Source organism: Plecotus auritus (genome assembly GCF_963455305.1).
Source record: "Plecotus auritus genome assembly, chromosome: 5".
NCBI classification, from domain to species: Eukaryota; Metazoa; Chordata; class Mammalia; order Chiroptera; family Vespertilionidae; genus Plecotus; species Plecotus auritus.
This window is the reverse complement of record NC_137776.1, coordinates 50,173,210-50,200,318: the sequence shown is the minus strand read 5'-3', so window position 1 is coordinate 50,200,318 and position 27,109 is coordinate 50,173,210. Positions and strand designations below refer to the sequence as shown.

The following is a 27,109-nucleotide window of genomic DNA, read 5'->3' as shown; positions in this document are numbered from 1 at the left end:
GACACCCTTGAAATAATTTTTTTGGTGTTTTATTACATTATGTCTTTGTTTCATCAAGCCTTTATGAAATACTTGCTATGTAAGATGTCTTAGTTCCCATACTCTGCTCAGCCTGAAATACAAAGACCAATTCTGTTTGTAGATCTTATAGTATGTTCCATTCATGTTGGACAGTCTTACATCATTTAAATTGGCTCACAGAGCTTGGTTCTTTAGTCTTTTGGCTATTAGTTTGTTAAGTCCACAGCCATCTGATACACTCCTGTAACGCCGGTCCAAAGGTTGCTTAGACCATTATTGCTGTCCCTTGGGCTTAGTTCCAGGTTGAAATTTTATTCCTTGAAGCCACTTGAAACTCTATTCAAATTGTTCTTTACTCTCTGCCTAGTAGCTCTTTTGAATTGATTTCTTTCCTGCTCTGAGTATCTAAGAGAGCTTTCTGTGCCCTCCTTTATTTAATCCTCTTTTTCTCTTGCTTTTCAAAGCTGTTGAGCCTTACATTGCATCCTTCAGTCTTTTGGCCCAGTGTGTTTTCTCATTCTTCTGTTCTGGCTTTCCTTTCATCTGTTTTCTCTCTTTACACTTATGTTTATAGGTGCTTTAATTAAATTATCTTAGAAAACCATTGGTTCTCTAAGCTGTCACAGAGGCAAGGTTCTTTTTTATCTTTTAAAGGCTCTTAAATTAAAAAAGGTATCATTTGAAAAGTTTTTTTGATTTTACTTAGATTTTGTATGTCCAGCTGAAAGAGGTTCTTAAATTCAAATTTCCTTTTATTTTTTTTATTTTTTTTTAATATATTTTATTGATTTTTTACAGAGAGGAAGGAAGAGGGATAGATAGTCAGAAACATCAATGAGAGAGAAACATCGATCAGCTGCCTCTTGCACACCTCCTACTGGGGATGTGCCCGTAACCAAGTTACATGGCCCTTGACCGGAATCGAACCTGGGACCTTTCAGTCCGCAGGTTGACGCTCTATCCACTGAGCCAAACCGGTTTTGGCTCAAATTTCCTTTTAAATAAAGGTTTGGACCTTAAGGTATAATAGATACTAACCTTTTTCATAGTATGGTAGATGTGGAAATGATGTTTGGATGGGACACTGAGACAACTGAGGAAGATACTCAGACTCTGCCCTTCTGTCTGCCTTGAGGACTGTGGAAATACATCTCTCTTCTCTGTAATTTACTGAACCTAACAATTAGAAGTTCTGCCTTAAAGGTAGATAGACTTTAGCAGGTATGAATCCTCTGAATGGTTTATTTTTATATGTGTAAATATTCTTAAGAAAGAGCTATGACTTTCATTAGATTCTCAAAGGGGTCCATGAACCAAAAGAGGTTAAGAATTAATGCTTTAAATTTTGGAACTAAAACCAAATGAATAGTATACTTAATCACTTACTTGTTCTTGGTACAAAATTTTTCCTTTTGTTCACAAAGTTATAGATATATATTTTTAATCTTTATTGTTCAGATTATTACAGATGTCCCTCTCCCCCCCACCATAGCTCTCCTCCACTCGGTTCCCACCCCACCCCAGGCCCTCGCCACCCCACTGTCTGTGTCCATAGGTACTGCACACATGCATATAAGATCTTTATCCAATTTCTTCCCGCACCCTCCCCACACCCCCTTTCCTCCGAGAATTGTTAGTCCACTCCATTTCCATGCCCCTGATTCTATTACATTCACCAGTTTATCCTGTTCATCAGATTTTTTATTCATTTGATTTTTAGATTCACTTGTTGATAGATATGTATTTGTTGTCACTTTGTTGTTCATAATTTTTTATCTTTACTTTTTTCTTCTTCCTCTTCTTAAAGAATACCCTTCAGCATTTCATATAATACAGGTTTGGTTGTGATGAACTCCTTTAGCTTTTTCTTATCTGTGAAGCTCTTTATCTGACCTTCAGTTCTAAATGATAGCTTTGCTGGGTAGAGTAATCTTGGTTGTAGGTTCTTGCTATTCATCACTTTGAATATTTCTTGCCACTCCCATCTGGCCTGCATAGTTTCTGTTGAGAAATCAGCTGACAGTTGTATGGGTGCTCCCTTGTAGGTAACTAACTGTTTTTCTCTTGCTGCTTTTAATATTCTCTCTTTGTCTTTTGCTCTTGGCATTTTAATTATGATGTGTCTTGGTGTGGTCCTCTTTGGATTCCTCTTGTTTGGGGTTCTCTGCGCTTCCTGAACTTGTAAGTCTATTTCTTTCACCTGGTAGGGGAAGTTTTCGGTCATTATTTCTTCAAATAGGTTTTCAGTATCTTGCTCTCTCTCTTCTTCTGGCACCCCCATAATTTGGATGTTGGTACACTTGAAGTGTCCCAGAGGCTTTTTACACTATCTTCATATTTTTGGCTTCTTTTTCCTTTTTGCTTTCCCGGTTGGATGTTTTTTGCTTCCTCATATTTCAGATCTTTGACTTGATTCTTGGGATCCTCTAGTCTACTGTTGAATCTCTGTATATTATTCTTTATTTCAGTCAGTGTATGCTTAATTTCTGACTGGCCCTTTTCCATTTTTTTGGCATTCTCACTAAGATCCTTGAAGGTCTCACTAAGTTCCTCGGAGGTTTCCAGAAGATTCTTGAGTAACCTTATAACTGTTATTTTAAACTCTATAGCCAGTATTTTGCTTTCTTCATTCTTTCATTTGTGACATGTTTCTTTGTCTCCGCATTTTGGCTGCTTCCCTGTGTTGTTTCTATGTATTGGGTAGCTGCTAAGTCTCCTTGAGTAGATAGAGTGGCCTTGTGTAGTAGGTGTCCTATAGGGCCCAGTGGCTCAGCCTCCCCAATCACCTAAGGTGGACACTCTTGGTGCACCCCTTTGTGGGCTGTGTGTACAGTCTTGTTGTAGTTGAGTCTTGATTGCTGTTGGTGTCACTGGGAAGAATTGACCTCCAGGCCAATTGGCTATGGGAACCAGCTGTGTCTACAATGGAAGAGCTGCTGTGCAGGAGACACCCTTATGGGGCAGAACTTGTTTCAGTTGGGCTTTGGTGCTCACTGAGTCTGCCCCTTGAGTGTGTCACTTATGGATGTGAAGAGTTGTAATCCTGCATGGTCTCGCACTGACCACTGGGTACACTGGCTCTTGGATCTCCAAAGAGGTGCAAAGTCAGCCACTGCCTGGGGCCACCCAGCAGGAGCTACAGAGAGATCTGCAGATTCCTCTTCTTTGTTTGGGGTTTGGAAGTGCCCAGATGAGGCCCAGCTGTGAAGCAAGGTAGGCTGGTGTTGGTGCAGCCTTGGGCCTTATTTATTTTTAATTTTTATTTTTTTATAACATATTTTTATTGATTTCAGAGAGGAAGGGAGAGGGAAAGATAGAAACACCAGTGATGAGAGAGAATCATTGATCGGCTGCCTCCTGCAGCCTCATGCATGCCCTCAACTGGGGATCAAATGGGCAACCAGGGCATGTGCTCTTGACCAGAATCGAACCTGAGACCCTTCAGTCCGCAGGTCAATGATCTACCCACTGAGCCAAACCAGTCAGGGCGCCTTGGGCCTTCTTTAGATAGCTTTGGGGGTCCCTGACCCAGCTGCAGCTTGTTTGACAGATTTTAGGCTGAGAAAGGACAGGCCATTCAAATGCAAAAGCCACTGTGCACAGCTTGGGTGGAGTTGTAAATTGGGTAGGATGGGGTCTCAGGGAATCTCCAGGGCAGAGCAAACAGTAATGGCTGCCAGTCAGCCCTGCACTGGGGAGGTCCCAGCACAGGAACAATGAACCTTGTGAACACCTCCATATGGAAGAAAGCTGCCCCCAAGTTCCTGCCCCGATACCAGACAGTTCAGTTTCTCCCCGTATGTGTCTGGGTCCCCCCAAGTCTTGCCCGGCACTGGAGCTCAGAGCAAGGAGGAGCATGTATCTCCCTCCAATTAAAAAAGTGCCACACCCAGGTGTCAGCCCATTCCTCACCTCCGCATCTCCTACCAGTCTCAATGCACTTTCTTCTTTACCTCTCTAGTTGTGGTACTTCCACTCAGCCAGCTTTCCCGTGGTTCTGGATGATAGTTGTTATGTATTTTAGTTGTAATTTTGATGTGGTTGTGGGAGGCAGCAATTATAGGTGTTTACCTATGCCGCCATCTTGGTTCTCTCTAGATATGTTTGTTATACAAAATTCAAAATTACGGGTAGAATTAATGTAGAAAATAAAAGTATGCCATATCACTCCCAGGTAATTTACACCAAATTTGGTATACATTTTCTAAATGTTTTTCTTTTTAAATATGTCAACATTTTCTTGCCTATTCTTTCTATAAAATTTTATATATGAAAGAGATTATTTATACTGCTATGCAATTCTTTTCTCACTTTATCTTTGGCATGATTCTATTTTTATCTTTATCGATCTATCTCAGTCTTTTAAACAAATGCAAAGTATTTTATGGACCTGTTGGTGGGGTGAAATGGCATCAGGTGTTAGACCGGTGGAGTCAGACTGCATCTGCTTCAACAACCTTGGGTACTTTGAGTTCTGGCTAAGAAAGAATTAAGAGTCTAGACTCAAACTATAGGAGAAAATTTATTTGGAAAGTCACAGATGTAGAAGAAATGGGCTCAGGAAGCAAGTTACAAAGGCAAAAGAGGCAGAAAGAGAGACAAGAATAACTCGCCTGGAGGAAGGGGATTGTAGAAGGAGGTGGGGAAAGGCGTGGGAGTTCTCCATAGAGAGAGCTGCGTTGAGTCCTTCTTGAGGATTTTTTAAAAAAAATATTTTTATTGATTTCAGAGAGGAAGGAAGAGGGAGAGAGAGATAGAAACATTAATAATGAGAGAGAATCATTGATCGGCTGCCTCCTGCACACCCCCCCACTGGGGATCGAGCCTGCAACCTGGGCACGTGCCCTTGACTAGAACCGAACCGGGACCCTTCAGTCCGTGGGCTGATGCTCTATCCACTGAGCAAAACCAGCCAGGGCTTCTTGAGGATTTTTATCTGAAGGTCTCAGGGGAGGATCCTAGTAGAATATTCATCAGCTTTCCAGGTGTGTCCTTCCAGTTGTGGTCTCTACTGATTGGTTGGCATCAGGTCAGGGAGGTTATAGTTAATGCTGCTGGTCCTGATGTCAGCCATGGCATTGCTTGTCTGGTTTTGATGCTTTTTCTGGCCTGGAGCTGAAACACAGCTGAGACCCAGATGTATTTGATTCGGGTCAGAACCTCATTGTCCTGGGGGCTTAATGCTTAAGAGCTATTCTCTGGTCTTCTTGTTCATTCCCCCCTCAGGGAGTCTCACTTGTACAACTAGCAAAGGCCAGAGGAGGAAAGGTCATAGGGAGGGTCAAAACTGCAAGACCAGCAATATGAAAAGGTCAGGGGGTCTAAACTTCATGACCATGCATATACTAGGGGAGGAAAGGTTACCCTGAGGAGAGGTCCTTGTTTTCCCAGTTGCTAGCCACCCTGGTAACCTTCAGTACCTGGCCCATTCTCCTTGCTCTGCTCATGTCTATTTACCACAGATCTACCATAATTTAGTTAACCTTTATTCTATTATTAAACACATGAGTTGTTTCTAACTTTTTTGCATTGCAAACTGTGGTATAGTGGACTTCTTTGTGGATATATAGGGTGGGGCAAAGTAGGTTTATAGTTGTTCGTATGAAAAACAATACAATAATTAACAAGTGATAATATAAAAATAAACTGTTTCATGGACTCACAACTGTAAACCTACTTTTGCCTCACTTTGTAGTCCTGCAAATTTAGGAATATTTTTGTATAATAAATTTCTAGAAATAAAAATGCAAATCTAGGGTTATGAACATTTAAAATTTTAATAGATATAAAAATGTCACCAAAAACTGGATCTATTTATACTTCCATGTGTATGATAACAAAAATGTCTGCCCATGCTTTCCAACAATGGATTAGTAAAGTGATTCTTTCCTAATCTGCAAGATGAAAAAATATTTTTGTGTCATTAGAATTTTCAAACATACACAAAGGTAAGGACAACAGAACATTGAACTTCCATATACCTTCACTGAACTCAACATTTAAGATTTTTGCCACATTTGCTTTATTTGTCCTTTTTTTTCTGAAGTCTTTTTTTTTCTTCATTTCATCCATCCCGATACCTTTTGCTGAAGTATATTGAAGCAAATCCCAAACATTGCTATTTCACACTGACATGCTTCAGTATTCATCTTTTAAAAAATGAATATTTCCTTTCTGTAAAAAATTCTTTTTAGCTTTTTAGCCCAGAAAATTTCAAACACATATAAAAGCAATGAGCATGAACCCAACTAGTATAACCTTTTATTAGGAAAAAACTCTTGGTGGCATTTATTTAAAAACCAATTAAAACTTCATTCTTTTGATTTGATGCCTTAAAAATCTGAAAAGAGTATTTAGTGGCTTTGACATGGCCCACATTCTGTTTAATTAGCATAACATAAAGAACTGTCATCTACCCATCTCTCCGTTTTAACAGTTAACAATTCATAGCTGGTCTTGTTATACTTTTACCTGCTTCCCTTCTCCTGACCAGAGTATTTTGAGGCCAATCCCATACATTATAGCATTCCATCTGTAAATATTTATATAGATATATCTAAAAGACAAAACTTTTCAATGATAACCACAATGCTGCTATTATCACACCTACACAAAATAATTTCTTAATATTATCAAATATCCATTAACATGTAAACACAATGTTGTTATCACATCTAATAAAATTACCTGTTGAACTAGTACCCAGTTCATAATCAGGCTTTCCAGTTGTCTGAAAAATGCCTTTTCAAGTTGTTTTTTTTAAGAATCAGTTTACATAGTACGTGTGGCTATTGGGTCTCTCAGGTTTATATTACCCTACAGTGGTCCTTCTGCCTCCTTTTTTCTTCTGACCTTGACAGGTTGCAGAAACTGAGTCAGTTATCCTGTATGTCCTTTTTTGTATTTTTATTTATTTACTAGAGGCCCTGTGCACAAAATTCATTCACTCAGTGTGGGGGAGGGTGTCCCTCAGCCCGGCCTGTGCCCTCTCGCAGTCTGGGAGCCTAAGCCAGTGGTCGGCAAACTCATTAGTCAACAGAGCCAAATATCAACAGTACAATGATTGAAATTTCTTTTGAGAGCCAAATTTTTTAAACTTCAACTATATAGGTAGGTACATTGTTATTAACTTACTTAGGGTACTCCTTCAATCTCACTATACGTGCACGCCCACACGTGGTATTTTGTGGAAGAGCCACACTCAAGGGGCCAAAGAGCCACATGTGGCTCGCGAGCTGCGGTTTGCCAACCACTAGCCTAAGCCATTAGTTGGACATCCTTAGCGCTGCCGTGGGGGCGGGAGAGGCTCCTGCCACTGCCGCTGCACTCTCCAGCCATGAGCCCGGCTTCTGGCTGAGCTGCACTCCCCCTGTGGGAGCATACTGACCACCAGGGGCAGCTCCTGCATTGAGTGTCATATCGACTGGTTGTTCCACCGTTGGGCTGAAACTGGCTCTCTGATATCCCCTGAGGGGTCCCAGATTGTGAGAGGGCTCAGGTCAGGTCGAGGGACCCCACTGGTGCACGATCGGGGCTGCAGAGGGACATGGGAGATTGGCCAGCTGGGGAGGGACCGCAGAAGGACTCCAGGGCTTGTCCAGCTTGTCCCGCTCAGTCCTGATCGGCCAGACCCCAACAGCAAGATAACCTACCAGTCGGAGCGTCTGCCTCCTGGTGGTTGGTGCACATCATAATGACTGATCGACCGGTTGACTATATGCCTCCTGGTGGTCAGTGCATATCATAGTGAGCGGTTGAGCGGCCTTATCATATCATTAACATATTATGCTTTGATTGGTTGAATGGATGACCGGACACTTAGCATATTAGGCTTTTATTATATAGAATTTATTTATTAATTATTGAATTTATTGGGGTGACATTGGTTCATAAAACCATACAGGCTTCAAATGCACAACTAAATAAAACATCATCTGCACACTGAATGTGGGCCCATCGCCCCTAGTGAAGTCCTGTATAATGTTCTACATTCATGATTTGTTTGTTGGCTTTTTTGTGGTGTCATTTAACTTGTTCCTTTATCTCTTTGTTTCTTTATAAATGGAGGCTAGTTCTAGAGTTGTGATATCATTCAAATTCATCTTGTTTGGTAAGAACACTTCATAAATGATGCTTGAAATCAGTGCTGTGTGTTTTACAAGCATCACAGAGCCTAATTTTTTTCATTTCTGATCATACAGATTGGTAAGGATTTAACAGTCTGATCTCTAAGTGAAAAATTTTCCCTCAAGCCTTCCTCTAGTGCAGTGGTTCTCAACCTTTCTAATGCCATGACCCTTTAATACAGTTCCTCATGTTGTGGTGACCCCCAACCATAAAATTATTTTTGTTGCTACTTCATAACTGTAATTTTGCTACTGTTAAAAGTAGCAGATATTTACATTATGATTCAAGAACCGCTGCTGTAGAGCCTAAGACCATCGGAAAACAGATATTTACATTATGATTCATAACAGTAGCAAAATTACAGTTATGAAGTAGCAACGAAAATAATTTTATGGTTGGAGGGTCACCACAACATGAGGAACTGTATTAAAGGGTTGCGGCATTAGAAAGGTTGAGAACCACTGCTCTAGTGGCTTCATAGCATGTGTCAAATATTTCAGTAGGTATCACAAAATGGTCATTTTCTAGTTACTCATGTTTTAGTATCTATCTATCTATCTATCTATTTATTTAAAGTGGTCATTTTTATTTATTTTTAATTTTTGTTAATCCTCATCTGAGGTTTTTTTTTTTAAGAGAGAGTGGAAGGAAGGGAGAGAGACAGAGAGACATGATTGCCTCCAGTAAGCTAAAACCTAGGTACAGAATCGAACCTGGACCCTTCAGTCCGTGGGCTAGGGTACACTATATCCACTTTTCCAAACCAGCTAGGGCACTCATTTTATTTTAATGAAATTCATTGCTTTGATTATTTTTTTAAATAAAATAAATAGTATACTTGTTTTATTTACATAAAGCATTTTATGAAGCAACATGTACAGAATTACCCTAATTTTGTTTTCACTCACATGAATGCAAAAAGGGAGGCTATTCATTGTTTTATTTGCTGAGTTGATGATTGATTCATTGCTTTGATTATTAGGGAACTTGAGCATCTTTTCACGTGTTTGTTGGCTATTCAGTACTTCTTTTGTGAATTGTACATGACCTTTCTATCAAATTGTTTTCTTTTTCTTATTTATTTTTGAGAGTTATAGATCATATATGTTAATCTTTTTTACATATTGCAAATATTTTTTCCAGTTTGTAATTGTCTTCTGCATAGAAGCTGTTGATTTATGTAGTTAATTGTTATATTTTATGGGTTTTGTTTCAAGACCTTGAGATTATTTAGGGGAATATGTTTATTTTCTTCCTGGTAACTTTTTTTACAATTGATTTTTTTTTTAATATATTTTATTGATATTTTACAGAGAGGAAGGGAGAGGGATAGAGAGTTAGAAACATCGATGAGAGAGAAACATCGATCAGCTGCCTCCTGCACACCTCCTACTGGAGATGTGCCCGCAACCAAGGTACATGCCCCTGACTGGAATTGAACCCGGGACCCTTCAGTCCGCAGGCCGACGCTCTATCCACTGAGCCAAACTGGTTTTGGCTTTACAATTGATTTTGATCTGTATGGAATATATTTTGCTTATGGTATAAGAAAAATCAAATTTACATTCTGCATTTAAATAATTAGTTGTCCAAAAGCACTTTATTTGTCGTCTCCCCACTGAATTGAGATGCCACATTTATTATGTTAAATTTACAAATTTACATAGCCTGATTCTAGACTCCATTGTGGTCCATTGATGTTATCACATTACCACAGATTTTTAATTATAATAGCTTTGTACTGTGTTTTTAAGGTCTAGCTCACTAATTTTTTTTTTTATTTGTACTGATTTTTTTCACACATGTTCTTCCATTTGAATTTTACAATTAGTTTGTAATTAGTCCCATTGGGATTTAAATCTAATGGTATTAAGTTTGGTGGAACAGACTTTAAAAAAATTGGATTTCCCATTTGGTTATGTAGTTTTCTCTATTCAGATCTTTTATATTTTTCAACTAAAATAGTTTCTACACCCTTCTTTTTTTTTTTTTAAATATATTTTATTGATTTTTTTACAGAGAGGAAGGGAGAGGGATAGAGAGCTAGAAACATCGATGAGAGAGAAACATCGATCAGCTGCCTCCTGCACACCTCCCACTGGGGATGTGCCCGCAACCAAGGTACATGCCCTTGACCGGAATCGAACCTGGGACCCTTCAGTCCGCAGGCCAACGCTCTATCCACTGAGCCAAACCGGTTTCGGCTCTACACCCTTCTTAAGATTATTTCTAGTCATTTTATATGGTTAGTGTGGTTATTTTGTGTTTAGTCACAAAATACCTTAATTGTGATTATTGGATTGTGAATGAAGTTTTCTTCATTTTTGCTCAAGTATATTAATCATGCCTTAAAATAAGCTTAAATAAAAATTGAAATGCATATACTCAAATGTATAAACTTTAAAAATAAACGTCAACATTTTATATTGCTTATTTGTTAATGTAAAAAGTTAGAAATAGTTGAATTAAGGAATGCAAATTCTTGGGAAATGATTAATTTATACTTAGTGATTTATAAAGGATAGAAGTAATAAAACAGTACTTAAAAGTAATAAATTGCAGTTAAAAATATAAATCCTGCAATGAAATTTTCTTCTTGTATTCTAGTGGGAACTTAATTAGTATGGTCTTTTATTAGGAAGAAATATCCCTCAGTGCAATTTTTTAATTTAAAGACTTATTAAAACTATATTTTCTTTCTTTCTTTCTTTCTTTCTTTCTTTCTTTCTTTCTTTCTTTCTTTCTTTCTTTCTTTCTTTCTTTCTTTCTTTTATTGTTTGAAGTATTACAAATAGTAGTACATATGTCTCCTTTTTTTCCCCCCCATTGACCTCCCCCCCCTGGCCTCCCCTACCCCCCAGTACATGCCTTTACCTGCCCCCTGCCCAGTGTCTTGTATCCATTGGTTATGCTTATATGCATGCGTACAAGTCCTTCAGTTGATCTCTTACAGCGCCCCCCCCCCCCCGCCCCAACCTCCCCTGCCTTCCCGCTGTAGTTTGACAGTCTGTTCAATGCTTCTTTGCCTCTGTATTTATTTTTTCCCCATTTCTTTCCTTTAAAAAATCTTGCCTCTGCAGACTAGAAATAAACATATAATAACAAAAAATGTTTGAGTCCCAATTTCAATGTCCAACAGTTCTGAGTCCCCGTTTCAATGTCAAACAGTTCCTTATGTGTACATGTCAGCAATGATATCTGGATGGTGGGCACATGGTGGCAATGCAGGTCCGACCCTTTCTGGTTTGGTCCTAGGCAACCTGCTGCAACGAAAACTATATATTCTTTTAACTCCATGCCTTAAAAATTATAAAGGAAGAATACATTGGCTTTGATATTGGCTTGCATTCCATTTATGGATATTGTAAATAGAAGTACTATGCTCTTGGCAGATAAGACATCACTATTAATTGTTCTTTTTGTTTTTCATATTACAGGTTTTGCAGAAGACATCAAATTAAATCAAGTTCAAATATCCCTTGTGTCCCCAAAGACTTACTGATGATGTCTGAATTTGTGCTTCCAAGATTTATTTTTTGTCTCATTCAGTACTTAAGAGAAGGCTATAATGAGCCAGGTATGTTTAATCTCTTTGTTAGTACTCTTTTTAAGTTTCAGATAACGAAGTTTAGCATTAATAACAGGTGAGTTTTTTCGGATATCACATTTTTGCAATATTTTTTATAGGAGACTATGAAATATTAAGTAAAAATACACTAAATATTAATTCAGTAACCTTGTAGTTGGCACAGTTTGGCACTCTGTGTTCCTGGGATCAAAGATGTTTTTGATAAAATTTATTGGCCTTTTGCATATGAGGAAATAATCGTTTTATAGGGTTAAAGTGACTTTATTTGCAGTTATATTGTGATAGAGCAGAATTAAGAAGTCCTGGAAAAGGCTGAATTTAACTTAGATTTTTAGAAGATTAAGCTACTCTTTCACCAATATCTAAAGCTATCTGTCTATAGCTTTGCCCTCCTCCCCCCTTTTTTGTAGGGGTCTATAGATTTTTGTTCCTCTCCATATATAAGAACTTATGAGATTCAAATGGCTGGTAAGAATGTATGGGGTGTAAGCAACACGGTAGTGTTAAAAAGAGAAAAGAAACATGCAAATTATAGATATTCTTTTTACCTTTTAAGATTTATTCATAGTCTTTCTTAATATACTTTAGTTAAATATTTGGATTTAGCTATTATCTGTTAAAGTTCTCAGTCTGACATTGTGGATTAGAGATATCCACTAGTGATGTAAAACAAATTTATTAATTTTTTGTTGCTTTTTACTTTTCTAATGATATTTGCATTTTTGTCATATAAGGGATGGAATTTTGCATTACTTTTAGAGGTTTTAAATTATTTAATGCTATAAATAATCTTAGATTTAATTTGAAACTATGGCATACATTTTTATTTTCTGTATCTCCCCCATCCTTCAAGTGTGAAGAAATATCACATAGCATCTTTATTATTCCTAAAGCTATCATGTTTTCTTCATTGTGAACAAACACTTTCCTATGTTTACATTTTTAGCAAATTATACAATCCTTTGTTAAATACTTCTACTCTTCTCAGAGTATGTCTTGTAAAATACAGAAAGAAATATTATTTTGATTTAGTTCCAAACTACTCTGTGTTTGGAATGAATGAACTAGAGACCATCTGGGTTATTGGACTTGCCTTCTGTACAATTTCTCACAATCACATAATACTTCAAACAAGTACATTATATTTATTTTTTCCTATGGTGACATTTAGGAGTTATAAAGGTAGATAACATAGATACATAGCTTTGATAATTATCTGTTACCATTATTGAAAACATAAAGGAATAAATGGAAGCACTTTTTTGTCTTAAGATAAAACTTTAGGAACTTAGATTTATGATGTTTTCCTCTCTAAATAACTAATTATGCTTAGCATAAATTTCTTGTGTCTTTGAAAAAAAAGACTTTAAAATTAAAGAAAGGACTTGAAATTATCTAATCTGTGGTAATGGAAGTTCAGAGATCTTGTGGTTTTACAGTTGCCTTGAATTCCATTTTCATTTCACCCTACAATCCTCAGACCAATGTTAGACTTGTGTTAGAGCTCTTAGGAACCAAAAATCAAAGTTAATTAAATATTTACTATGTTAACTGTGTAAGTCATTGGGGGAGATTATAAAGATGAATAACATACAGTAAGGCTTTTGGTTTGGGCCTCAGGACTCATAATTGTCTAGAATTTCATTCACAGATTATCTTTGAATTAGGTGTGAGTTCCGTGAGGTTAGTAACTATGTCTTAATTTAGTTATGCTTCTCAGTGCCTGTGATGAAGTAGATGCTGAATTAATCAATGAAATTGATGTCCCCTTTACTGGGCACACCAGACCCTGTTAGCTCCCTTATATGCATTCTTCTTTTAACCAATTACTAGGGGCCCGGTGCATGAAATTTGTGTACGGGGGAAGGGGCTGGGTCCCTCAGCGACCTGCACCCTCCCCAATCTGGGAGCCCTTAGGGGATGTCCTACTGATGGCTTAGGCCTGTTCCTGTGGTTCTCTGCTCTCTGTGGACCTGCCTGCTTGATGCCACTGCAGGCCCTGGTGTCTGCTCTCTGGCTCGCCACCGCAGGGGCAAGCAGGGCCCTGGTGTCTGCTCTCTGTAGGGGCCCTTCATGGGACTGCTTACCCCTCACTGCCATGGCCAGGGGCAAGCAGGGCCCTGCTGTCTGCTCATTCACTGTGGGGGACTGCTTGCCCCTTGCTGCCATGGCCAGGGGCAAGCTGGGCCCCGCAGTCTGCTGTTTGCTGTCTGCTCGCTCGCTGCGGGGGTCATTCCCACCCTGCCCCTGACCACTTGCGCACGTGCTGGCTTAGAGCGCCTGGGTCTCAGGGATGTTCCTGCCCCACCCCTGGCCACTCGGCACCTACACGCCGGCCTACAGGCTCAGAGCAGCCTGGCTCCCGAGGATGCCTGTCCCCGGGACCCAGGTCGCTTGGTGCCGGCAAACATGCAAGCAGCCATGGGGCAGGAACATCTGCTGTGTTCCTGCCCCGCCCCTGGCTGCTCGGCACCTACACGCAGGCCTACAGGCTCAGAGCGGCCTGGATCCCGAGGACACCTGTCCCCGGGACGCAGGCTGCTTGGTGCCGGCGCACGCTCAGTGGCCGCAGGGCGGGAATATCCGCCGTGTTCCTGCTCCGCCCCCAGCTGCTCGGCGCCTGTGCGCGTAGGCCCAGAGTGGCCAGGAGTTGTTCCAGGACCCAGAGCATGCTAGCGGCTGTCCCGCCCCCGGCCGCTCAGTGCCTGTGTATGCAAATTAACCCACCATCTTTGTCAGGTTAATTTGCGTACTCACTCCTGATTGGCTGGTGGGTGTCGTGAAGTGACAGTCAGTTTTCATCTTTCTCTTTTATTAGTGTAGATAGCTAAGCTCTAAATCTCTCTATTCACTTCTTTCTTTTAGACCTCAGTTTCTCTAAAGCATTTGTTTTCTTTTCCTCTTAAATATTCTTTTTCAGTTACTATGCAGTTTCCCTTTTCTTCCTCTATCTCTACTAGGCATATATTGCCTGGTATTTTTAAATTGTTTTAGTAAAAACATTCATGTTTCTGAAAACAGTTATTTTTCATGTTAGTTGCTTTGACCTCCAGCTAACACAGGTCTGTATTTTCGGAATATGATAGAGGATGTGTTATTTGCTACCCAGGTTTAAATTTAGAACTGACATAATTTTGTACAATGTATTTGATTTTGGTCTTGTTTTATTTTTTTCTTAAATACTGTGTAATTTTGAAATGATCTTATGATTACATTTATGTATCTGGAAGTATGGAGCCCTCAAATTGAATGCTTCTTACACAAATTTAATAATACCTATGGTGTCTTTTTCCTTGTTAACCTTTTCTTATAGGACCAAATACCTGACCAAGTCTACCCTAGGCTGGGGTGCTTAGTGGATACCTAATTTCCACACAGTTTTTATATTAACTTTTTTGATTATAAAATACTGTCGTCTAAGTCACTATAACTTTAAATGAATAAACTATTATTTTTATCTAAATATTTTAAAGAAAGTTAATTATAATGTTTTATTTTTTTTTTCTTTAGCAGCTGATGTACCATCAGAAAAAGACCTTAACAAAGTTCTTCAGCTTTTGGAACCTCAAATTTCCTTTTTAGAAGATCTAACTAAAATGGGAGGAGCAATGCGGTCTGTTCTTACTCAGGTTTTGACAAACCAACAGAACTACAAAGATCTGACTTCTGGTGAGTAAAGTGTTAAGAGTAGAAGAATGTTAAAGTTTGCTTATAATGCTATAATTATTAGAAATTTATATTTTAGAACTTAAAACTAAAATGTAGATTTTTTTTCATAAAGCTGGATGTTGTTAAGAATATCTGATTTTATGGATGAAGAAATGAAGCCCCCTAAAAATTAAATGACTAGTTTAAGACCTTACAACTAATTTATTTTGAAGTTGGGACTAGAACCCAGGTCTCTTAACTTTTTTTTTTTTGGTTAATCCTCACCTCAGGATATTTTTCCATTGATTTTTAGGAAGAGTGGAAGAGAGAGGGAAAGACAGAGAGAAACATAGATGTGAGAGAAACACATCGATTGGTTGCCTCCTGCAGGAGCCCTGAGTAGGGCCCAGGCTAGGGAGGAGCCTGTAACCAAGTACATGCCCTTGACTGGCATCTAACCTGGGACCCTTTGGTCTGCAGGCCGACGCTCTATCCACTGAGCAAAACTGGCTAGGGTGTTAATTTTTAATGTGACATAATCATAACTATATTCTTTCTTCCTTTCTTCCAACAATAACAACCACCATTTTATGTTTTCATCTTTGGTATTCTAAACTTTTGGGTTGCTTAGGATTTTTTAATAATGTAGAGTTTAAGTTTTAAAACTTGGAATTGTTGAGTATGTTTTTTATATAGTATACTATACTGTTATATAAAATATTTTAGTTTCTATACCTTTAGTTTAGCTCAAATTTATAGTACAATAAATATATCAGTTATTTAAAAATCTTGTTATAAATATTTAAAATGGAATTCTTTATGCTGGTTCATAAATAGCATGTTTTGAAAATTGAAGTTTGTCTTGTTTCTTGGTATAATTTCCATGTTTATTGTTAATCATGTGTTATTTAGAGATAGTCAGATATATTTATTTCTTCAACAAATACTTAAGTACCCACCGTGTGGTTTGGCTTTGGGCTAGGTATTAGAGCTTGGGTAGAGAAGGTAATTAATAAACCTGATAATCCCATTTGTACCCTTATAAAGCTTATAGTATAATGAGTGAGATGACATTAATAAAACCCTCAGACTAATAATAAATTGTAGTAAATGCTATGAAAGGGTAGGACAAGTGTATACTAAAGAGAACCATTTCACTGATGGGGAAGGTGAGCAAGCTTCACAAAGGGTGAGAGGAGTTGGGTGGTAATGGGATAGGATTAGATTTCAGGTAGAGGACATTTTCCTCTCTGACTATTGGTCCATCCCTTATGCTATAAACAACATAAAACTGGTTAAGTAGTATTGGGAGACATTGGAGTTTGTTAATACCTCAGGCATCTAGCTGAGACAGAAGGCCAAACCTTAGAGTAAGGGCTGGTCTAGGTCAGCCTTAATGAAGCCTAAAGCCCTGACAGTATCTGCAAGGAAGATAGAGTATGGAGATTATTCCTGTCAGCTCAGAGGACATATAGAGAAACTTAGGCTTTCCACAGATCTGTTCTTTACAAAAGTGTTAAACCAAACTTTCATGAGTTCTAGGTGATCAGGCCATTAATTGAGAGCTTGTCTGGAGGTTCTAGCAGGGGAGCGCAGCTACTCCTATACCCTTGACTGGGGACCGGTCCTCTCCTTTTGGGGGAAGGTTGCTCTCTTCGATCAAGTGTGCAGCTTTGGGGGGGACACACATGGATGGTGAGAGAGGAGGGGAACACCCGCCTAGCCAGCGAGATCAGCCGGATCAACCCTGGCGATCAATGGGGTGACAGATATTGCAGCCAGATCACCCTCACATCCATGATCAGGCTATTAATTGAACTGTCTTCTAAAATAAAATGAATACTCTTCATAGGAAGATAACAGAATCCAGAATCTTGTATAATGTGTCATTAGAATGTCCAATATCACCCTGACCAGTGTGGCTCTGTTGGTTGGGCATCATCCTATGTATGAGGAAGTTGCCAGTTCGATTTCCGGTCAAGATCACAGGCCCGGGTTGAGGTTCCATCCGCAATAAAGGGTGTGCAGGAGGCAGCAGCCCATCGCTGTTGCACTCTCACATCATGTTTCTCTCTCTCCCTCTCTAAAAAAAAAAAAAAAAAATCAATAAACTGTTCTTTTTTTTTTTAAAACAATGTTCAAGATGTTATCAAAGCAGTCAGTAGAAACTGACCTTGCAATAGCCCAGATATTGGATTTAGCAGGTAGACATTAAAGAAGTTATTATAAATATGTTTAAGAAATTAAAGAAAAACCTGGTCAAATAATTATGATTGAAGAGATAAGGAATCTTAGCAAAGAAATATAAATAATAAAATTCTAGAACTGAAAATTACTGTAGAGTGTAAGAATTTAATTGACAAATTTACTGGATGGGCTTAGCAGTAGATTAGACAAAGTAGAAAGATTTAGTGAATTTGAAGACACATCAATAGATTATTTAACCTAGAAAACCGAAAACACAACAGAGCCTCAAGGACCTATTAAAATCAGATGACCAAATATCACGACAGGTGAGTGAGAATTGGGGCATTAAAAAACATTTGGAGAAATTGTGACTACAATTCCCCAAATTAGATGAAGAAATACAGACTTATTGATCCAAGATGTTTAATGAACCCCAAATAGGATAAATATAAAGAATATCATAATACAGTGTACATGTGGGAATATTTATGGGTGAAAATGAGCTTATTTTTAAAAAAGGAATAAAAAAGGCTAGTGTGGTTGAAATGAAATGAATGTTATGGGGATAGTGGTACAAAGAAAGGCTACAATATTAGGTTAGTTTTAGATTAGGTAGATGCTCATGGACCATGTAAGATTTTATATATTCATTTTTCTCAGGCTTGTTGTGAGAGATTGATGAAATGTATTTTGTTAACTAAAAGGTATTACAAATTTATCTTATTGAGATAAATATGTGTCTTTTATTACTCAGGAGACATTTAGTCATTTCTTACATAGAACACTACGAGTTCTTTATTCTTTGCAAACTAATTATGGTTGTTTTTAATTCCTATCTACTTAGTCTGTGTTGGAGGTTTTTTTTTTTTTATACCAGCTCAGAGAGATTGGACAGAGATTTAAAAAACAAAATAAAACTGTTCTATTGCAGTTATTGAAGCTAATAAAGAGAGGAAATAAAACTCAGCAAATACTAAAGAAATGCATTTATATCTTTTTATAATCAGAGAGGCTGAGATCTTAATTTAAGATACAGTCTGCCTAAAGAGGTGGCAAATGCCATGGTAATTTGGCTTTCAGACAGAGAATGATTTTAAAACAAAACAATAGAAAAAATTGGCAATAATTAATAAGCTGAAATGCTAAAGTGAAAGTTTTAGGATTGTTCAATTCTAGAACCTAAACATTTCAGTATTTTTTGGAATAAATTAGTTTTAACTTATACTTCTGAAGAAATTATACTTTTAATACCTTAAATATAATAAAACAGTAGTTAACAGTAATTTCAGTTGTAATATTTTAAAATTTTACCCAGTGATTATCTTCTCCAGGAAGCCTGTCCTAAGTACTCTACTTTGGGTAAGTTGGTTGCACAGTATTAGAACACCGGTTATCAAACCAAATGATGAAGTCTGCTACATAATTGTCTTTTACCATATTATCTGTCTTTCTCTACCACTAATTTGTTGAAGGCAGGAATCATGCCTTATTAATCTTTGCCCCCTCTGTGCCTTATATATAATCTCTGGCATATTTTAGATGTTCAGTTACTTAGTAGGTTTCATTATTTGTTATAAATGTGCTGTGCATTCTGAGATTGTTAATGCCAAACATGAGTACAAAAAGGTGTGAAACTATATAATTCATTCTAGGGTTCTCCCTTCAATAGCATATTCACCTATTTATAGATATATAATATATATATTAGTGACTGAGTTGACTGTACTTATATTTCAAATGGAATATTTTAATCCCATTTTAAATTTGTTTTAAATATTAGGTCTTGGAGAAAATACTTGTGCAAAGAAAAGTCATGAAAAGTACCTTATAGCTTTGAAGAGCTCTGGACTTACCTATCCTGAGGATAAACTTGTATATGGTATTCAGGAGCCATCTGCAGGCACTAGCACTCTGGCAGTTCAAGGTTTGTCTAAATATGTAATTTGGATAATGATAACTTTCCTGTATTAAAACAAACAAAATAACCCCCTTCCAACTTTACTCATTATTGGAGAAATTTAAATAATGTGTCATTCTTTGTAAGGAAAGTAATAAAAGTTTAAAGATTTTCTAACTAGTAAAAAAATGTAGCAGTTTTTATACTTAAGAGTAGCCCAGAATTTTAGTAAACCATAGTTTAAAACTGAAAAGGTTGGGGGTGAGGTTTTGGGGGTATGGAGGAATTGAGCAAAAAAGAAAAAAACAAGGGAAAAAACTTCTGGACAGGGACAACAGTGTAGTGATTGCTAGAGGGAAAGGAGTTGTGTGGAGAAGGGGGATGATAAATGGTGATGGATGAAGACTTGACTTGGGGTGATGAACACACAATACAGTGTACAGATGATGGGTTGTAGAATTGTGCACCTGAAACCTGTATAATTTTGTTAACCAGGGTCACCCAAATAAATTCAATAAAAAGGGGAAAAATAGAGATACTTTGAAATACCATTTGTGATGATTATATTTGGGGTTTCACTGGGATTTCCTATTGAAAGTATAAAGTATATAAAGTATTAGGTCCAAATTTATTAAAGATAAATGTTGAACTTTGCCAAGATAACTGTTAGAATGAGGTGTCTTAATATAACAAAACTTAGCTTTTGATATTGTGATGTAGCAAGTAAAGCATTATGTAACAACTATGAAGGGCAACTTTTCTTTTCCTTTTCAAAGGTTTTGCAGGTGCAACAGGGACATTGGGACAACTAGATTCTTCAGATGAGGTGAGATTTACAATTTAAAACTTTTTAAAAATAGAATTTAAAAAGTTTTAAAACAGTACAGGTTTGTGGATATTATCTAGTTTAAATTCTTAATTTTGTAGACAAGGACACTGATGCTCAGAATGGAATAACTTAGTCACGATCATATAATTACTTAGTGACAGAACAAGTATTACTACAATTAGATTTTTATTTGTTTATAATTAATTTCTCTTTTAATAGTTTAGAAGTGGGAGATAGAGATAAAAATTTCTCCTAGGAAGGTATCCCAAAATTTATCCAAATTGCTGTTATAAGTACAATGAAATTGTCTTAAGAAATTTAGTGAAGTCTAGAGTAACTTATTAAAAGAATATGAAATGTAACTGCTTTTCTAATCACATAACTAAGTTATACCTAATATGTCAAGGATTATTAAAAAAAGCAATGTATAGGTAAATAGAATGTCAGTTTGAAATTTCAATTTTTATAGTGCTTATTAATATAATAAATATTTCTAGTAAGTTCTTTATAACATTACTGTTGTGGTGAGGTAGGATGGCTTCTTAAAAGGTAAGATCTGAGAATTCTTAGTTGAATATGAATGGGTGCATGTGCACTTCCTTGACTAAAGCCAGGCAGATAGGAAAGGAGTTTCTACTTGTATCTATTGCCAGTAGAAACTTTAGAAAACTATTACATAATGAAATGGTTTACTGATGTTACAGATCACTTTATTAAAATAACCTAAATATCTTGATATAATCTTGAAAAATCTATAATTTTATGTTTGTATTTATATTGTTGATTAAAATCTTCATATTATTTTAGCAGACCTAGCATTATGCATCCAACAGCCTTGCTAACAATTCTACTTTATTTACATGAATTGGATTAGATTTCTGGGCACGTGAAAAGCTGATCTTCAACACAGATATTTTCTCCTGTGTCTAGGAAAGAAGTAACATTTGTTTTTGTCTTGGCCTAAGCTCTCCAGATCAGCTTTTAAATTGCCAGTGGAGACTTTAATCCTATATAATAAAAGGCTAATATGCAAATTAACCGTGGAACGACTGGTGGCTATGACATGCACTGACCACCAGGGGGAAGATGCTCAATGCAGGAGCTGCCCCCTGGTGGTCAGTGCGCTCCCATAGGGGGAGCACAGTTCAGCCAGTAGGTGGGCTCACAGCTGGTGATTGCAGCGGTGGTGGCGGGAGCCTCTCCCGCCTCCGCAGCAGCGCTAAGGATGTCCGACTGCGACTGCCGGCTTAGGCTGAGTGGTACTAAACCATCAGTCAGACATCCCCCTAGGGGTCCTGGACTGCGAGAGGGCACAGGCCAGGCTGAGGGACTGCCCCCCGAGTGCATGAATTTCGTGCACCAGGCTTCTAGTAGTACATGATTGCATCACAACAATGCCATATTTTATGATAGAACTAGTGGTCCGGTGCACCCCATGTGGGTGGGGTGGGGTGGGGGTGTCCCTCAGCCCGGCCTGCACGCTCTCCAATCTGAGACCCCTCGGGGGATCAGGCCTAAACCGGCAGTCGGACATCCCTCTCGCAATCTGGGACTACTGGCTCCTAACTGCTCACCTGCCTGCCTGCCTGATCGCCCCTAATCACTCTGCCTGCCGGCCTGCTCGCCCCCAACTGTCCCCCCCTGCCGGCCTTCTCACCCCCAACTGCCCCCCTTGCCGGCCTGCTCGCCTCCAACTGCCCCTCCTCCCCCCCACAGGCCTGATCGCCCCCAACTGCCCCCCACTGCCTGCCTGCTCACCCCCAAGTGGCCGGCCTGGTCGCCCTCAACTGCCCTCCCCCCCGCCGGCCTGAACACCCTCAACTGCCCACCCCTCCTGGCCTGATCACCCCTAACCACCTCTGCCTCTGCCCTGCCACCATGGCTTTGTCTGGAAGGTCTCCCAGAAGGTCTCCCAGTCTAATTAGCATATTACCCTTTTATTAGTATAGATGCTAAAAGGAGATCCTTTTGTGTGCATGGGTAAAGGAGGCTTTTAAATCTCTTCTGGAAGCGATTCCTAGGGGAATATCAGAGGATTTGAAATGTGGTTTTTGTTCATCACCATTACTTCTCATCTGTCCTTCTTTAGGTCCTTTCTTCTCTCTTCATTCCTCTTAGGTTCTTTAACTTCTGTGATATATATATAATCATTTGCTCCTTAATTATGATTATGGCTCAGTGTGAATATCTTAGTAAATATTTTTTGATGGTGATAACTTAGAATACTTCATTTCAACACCTATTCTCATAATGCACTATTTTTGTGATAGCTGAGAAAATGTAATTTTAGAGCATGTAATGTATATTTAACTTAAATATTTATAAGTAGTTTAATCCCTAAATCATATTTGATCCCTAAATCACATTTTATAATAAAACTTTTAGTTTATTTCAAAGTACTTTTTATAGTTTATTATGTTTTCTAATTGAGCTAAAAATAGATCATTTGGACATTTGAAGGCTTAAGTATTTGAGGTAGAGTTTTTTTAGTTGGAGGTAGATTGAGGAACAGTTAGGCAGACCTGAGCTTAATCTTGTCTCATAATATCACTATGCTTTTGCCAAGTTATTTAAATTCTGAATATCAATTTCCTCATGAAGAAAATGATGATAATTCTAATGTTAGGATTAAATGGGATAACATATGTAAAGTACCTATCATGGACCAACACAAATTAGGCACTTGATAATTGTTTTCTGTCCTAGTCCTTTATGTGTAGAAGGGGTTCAAGTATTAGAATTTTTGAACTCTTATGGGTCATATTGTAGGTATTTCTGCTCATCTTTTCAGAGGAATTGATTTACTAAAGCATGGTCTAAAAGTAATGAAGTTTATATTTAAAAATTAAATTAAAAATTAACTAAATAATGCACAAATGAATACATGGTAGTTGCTTTGCCAGACAATTCAGATAAAATAAAAATCACCTCTGGGTTACAGTTAATAGTTTGGCTGACCTTGACAGACCATTTTCTGTTGTAGTTAAATAACTATGTGCTTATAGAAATGTATAGTGTGCGTGAGTAAATAAACAAGGTTACACTATTTTGTGTCCTGTTATTTCCGCTATAATGTATTGTGTTAATCCATCTTTGTCAATACTTTTTATTACTGGTATATAGTATTGTGCAGTTTATCCAATCATTTTCTTAATTTTCAGTTTTTTTATTTGAAGATAATGCTTACATTTATTTTTGTGCAGATATGCATATAATTTTTTTTTACGTTATGGAATTGCTAGGCTACAGAGTATGTATATTTGGAATTTTTATAGATTGTATTTCTTTCTGATTATAAAAGTCTCACACAAATATTTAAAGTGAAAAGTTTTGAAAAGTATAGAGAGAAGATCACTACCCAGGGCAATCAGAAGAGTTTTAGTGATAAAGTTGGGAAATTTTTTGTTTTAAGATTGTGATCATAATTTTTATTATAAAACAAAAACATTCATTTGTTTTATTGATTTATATACTACAAAGTCTTTGCTTTCTGACTTTTATATCTTGAGTTAGAAATAGAAAAATCTTATAACAAAGCAAAAATGAGAATTAGGAGGAGGCAATTTAAAAAGGTTAAAGCTAAAAGTGACCTTAAAGTCTATCTTGCTTAACCTATTTATGGAAGAGGAAGCTGAATTCCATAGAATTAACTGATTCACTCAGGCTAGTGAATTTCTTCTAGTTACTGATGGAGTTGTAATAGATAGCACAGTAGCCCATTATCTTGTGCAGATTATTGCAATTAGGATTGGAAATCAACTAGTATTTAAAATACTAGTGTGGCTCAGTTAGTTGGACATTGTTCTGTGCACCAGGAATTTGCTGGTTCAGTTTCCAGTCAAGGGCACATGCCTGGCTTGTGGGCTTGATCCCCTGTTGGGGACCATGCAGGAGGCACCTGATTGATGTTGTGCTCTCACATTGGTGTTTCTATCTCTCCCTCACCTTTTCTCTCTCTAAAAATTAATAGACTATTAAAAAATTAACTTAGAGCTACAATTCATATTCATTATAGAGTAACGAGAAAATAGACATTAACAAAAATATAATAAAATTACCTATTATTCTTATCACTTAGAGGTGTCTTAACTGTAAACATCTGTATTCTAACATTTTTATACTGGGGTGGGCAAAGCAGGTTTACAGTTGTAAGTACACAAAATAGTTTATTTTTTTTTTAAAATATATTTTATTGATATTTTACAGAGAGGAAGGGAGAGGAATAGAGAGCTAGAAACATCGATGAGAGAGAAACATCAATCAGCTGCCTCCTGCACACCCCACACTGGGGATGTGCCCGCAACCAAGGTACATGCCCTTGATCGGAATCGAACCCGGGACCCCTCAGTCCGCAGGCCGACGCTCTATCCACTGAGCCAAACCGGTTTCGGCTAAAATAGTTTATTCTTATATTATTATTAATTATTGTATTATTTTCATACCAACAACTGTGAACTCACTTTTAACCCTATCCCATATATAGTATATTTTAAGGGTTTCATGTATATGTGCTATTCTGTATTCTGCCTTTTTCACTAATGGTCTTTTTGAACAGTTATAACAAGGAGTATGCTTTACTAGTAACAGATTTTATTAGTGTACTAGAGGCCTGGTGCATGAAATTTGTGCACGTGGTTGTCCCTAGGCCTGGCCGGTGATCAGGGCCTATTGGGGCCTTCCGGCTGCCAGCTGCCAGCCAGGGCCTTCCTGTAGGCTGCTGACTGGGGCCTTCCTGCCAGCTGCCGGCTGCTGGCCAGGGCCTGCCGGACGGTGGGAGGGACCACGGGAGGTTGGCCAGCCATGGGGAGGGACCAGGGGAGGTTGGCTGGCCACGGGAGGTTGGCTGTGGGAGCGCACTAACCACCAGGGGGCAGCTCCTGTGTTGAGCGTCTGCCCCCTGGTGGTCAGTGCACATCATAGCGACTGGTCGTTCCGGTGTTCTGGCCACTTAGGCTTTTATATATATAGATATTACCAATACTTAAATGGTTTTATATTCCATATGCTATTCTACATATGAGATCCTTTTCTCATTTATAATAGTTTTTGAACATCTCTTTTGTCAAAGTGAATTCAGAACTCTAATGTTGTTTTCCTTCAAAGGATACAAAGTATGCTATAATTTATTTACTGTGTACCTTGTTGTTGGAAGCCAAAGATTTCTTTTTTCCCTGCTATAAATAAAATGTGATGAATACTTATACATATAGTTCCTATTTACTTGTCAGATTATTTCTCTAGGATAAATTTCTAGAACTGGAATTTCTGTTCCAAGATAAATACACTTTAAAGACTTATGACAAGTATATTGACAAATTGCCATTCAGGAAAATTGTACTATTGTATAATGTTACCAACAGTGTATAAGAGTACCCATTTTCCCAACAGTTTAGATGGAGATAATCTCCTTTCCTTGCTTTGGCTGATGTGTATTATGATGTCCAGCCCACCTCACTGGTCTATGTTTATGAACTTTTGTTATTGCACCTTTGCTTATGCTGTCTTCTCTTTTTGGAATGATGTTCCCCTCCTTTGCCTGACTAATTTTACTTGTCTTTTAGACGCTAAAACTGGGAAATTTATAGAACTTTTTATTTCCAAGACTACTGCTTGATTAAGGATATTATTTTCATAGGAAGTTTATATTTGAAATAATGAAGCCACCCGGTGGCGTGGCTCAGTGGTTGAGTGTTAACCTATGAACCAGGAGGTCATGGTTCAATTCCCGGTCAGGGCACATGCCCAGGTTACAGACTTGATGCCCAGTAGGGGGCATGCAGGAGGCAGCTGATCAATGATTCTCTCTCATCATTGATGTTTCTATCTCTTCTCTCCCTTCCTCTCTGAAATCAATAAAAATATATTTAAAAAAAAAGAAATAATTAAGCAATCCTAACCTGGGATATAACATAGTTTTTCCAAATTTGTCGTTTTTCTCAGGGCTGGGAGAACAGTTTCAGAATAAATGTCCATTAGCTAAAATCTCAAATTTTGGGATCCCCTGGATCCTGTGGCATGATTTAACATTATTTTATTTTTTTCAAAAGATATAAAAAAATTGATTTTTAGAGAGAGAGATAGAGGAAAGGAGAGGGAGAGAGAAATATTGATGTGAGAGTGAAACATCAATCAGCTGCCCCCTGCTCGTCCCCCACTGGGGATTAAGCCCACAACCCGAGCGTGTGCCCTGACTGGGAATTGAACCAGCAACCATTGGGTGCACAGAATGACGCCCAACCAACTGAGCCATACTGGCCAGGGCTGATTTTACATTCTTGTGTCTGTTTTCCGTCTTTTAAGGCTCCAAGTTTCATTCTGGTTGAGTTTCTCCAAAGGCAAGGGTGAGGGTGGCAGAGGAGGAGTAGTAGTTTCTCAGTCCTGCTGCCCAGTAGATTACTATGGAGGCCTTGGCTGGGGATTAATAGGGAGGGCATATTGAAGTGCTCAGTAAATGTGGAATGCAGCTCTGGAAAACCCCAGACTGGCCCTGAGGACTGATGCTGGACTTGACAGAAACCAGAAGTTAAGACTGTGGTGTGTAGGCCAAGGAAGCTGTAATAGTAGATAGAACAGCAGCATGAATCCGAGACTACTTTTCTGCTTTCAAGATTTGATGGGCTCTACTTGAGAAATCTGGGAATTTGTATTACATTCTAACATGCCACCAACTCCATTGTTAGCACAACAGACTATATGCCAAAATGCTACCATACATGTCCTTATAATACCAGTTAGCTCATATAAGTTTGGAAAATAGGAAAATGATAGTATAGCATAGAAGTTTTGAATTCATATGCAATTTCCTAGTTTA

The 27,109-nt window shown here is 38.1% G+C and overlaps 1 protein-coding gene across 1 annotated transcript in view; it reads left to right on the top strand.

The window, feature by feature from the left end:
- UBR3 (ubiquitin protein ligase E3 component n-recognin 3) overlaps positions 1 to 27,109 on the top strand; it is a 185,655-nt gene that overhangs the window by 33,554 nt on the left and 124,992 nt on the right. Inside the window, 4 exon segments of the mRNA XM_080667973.1 lie at positions 11,586 to 11,725; positions 15,248 to 15,406; positions 19,353 to 19,496; positions 20,246 to 20,295. Of these exon segments, the coding sequence (XP_080524099.1) occupies positions 11,586 to 11,725; positions 15,248 to 15,406; positions 19,353 to 19,496; positions 20,246 to 20,295 (493 nt within the window).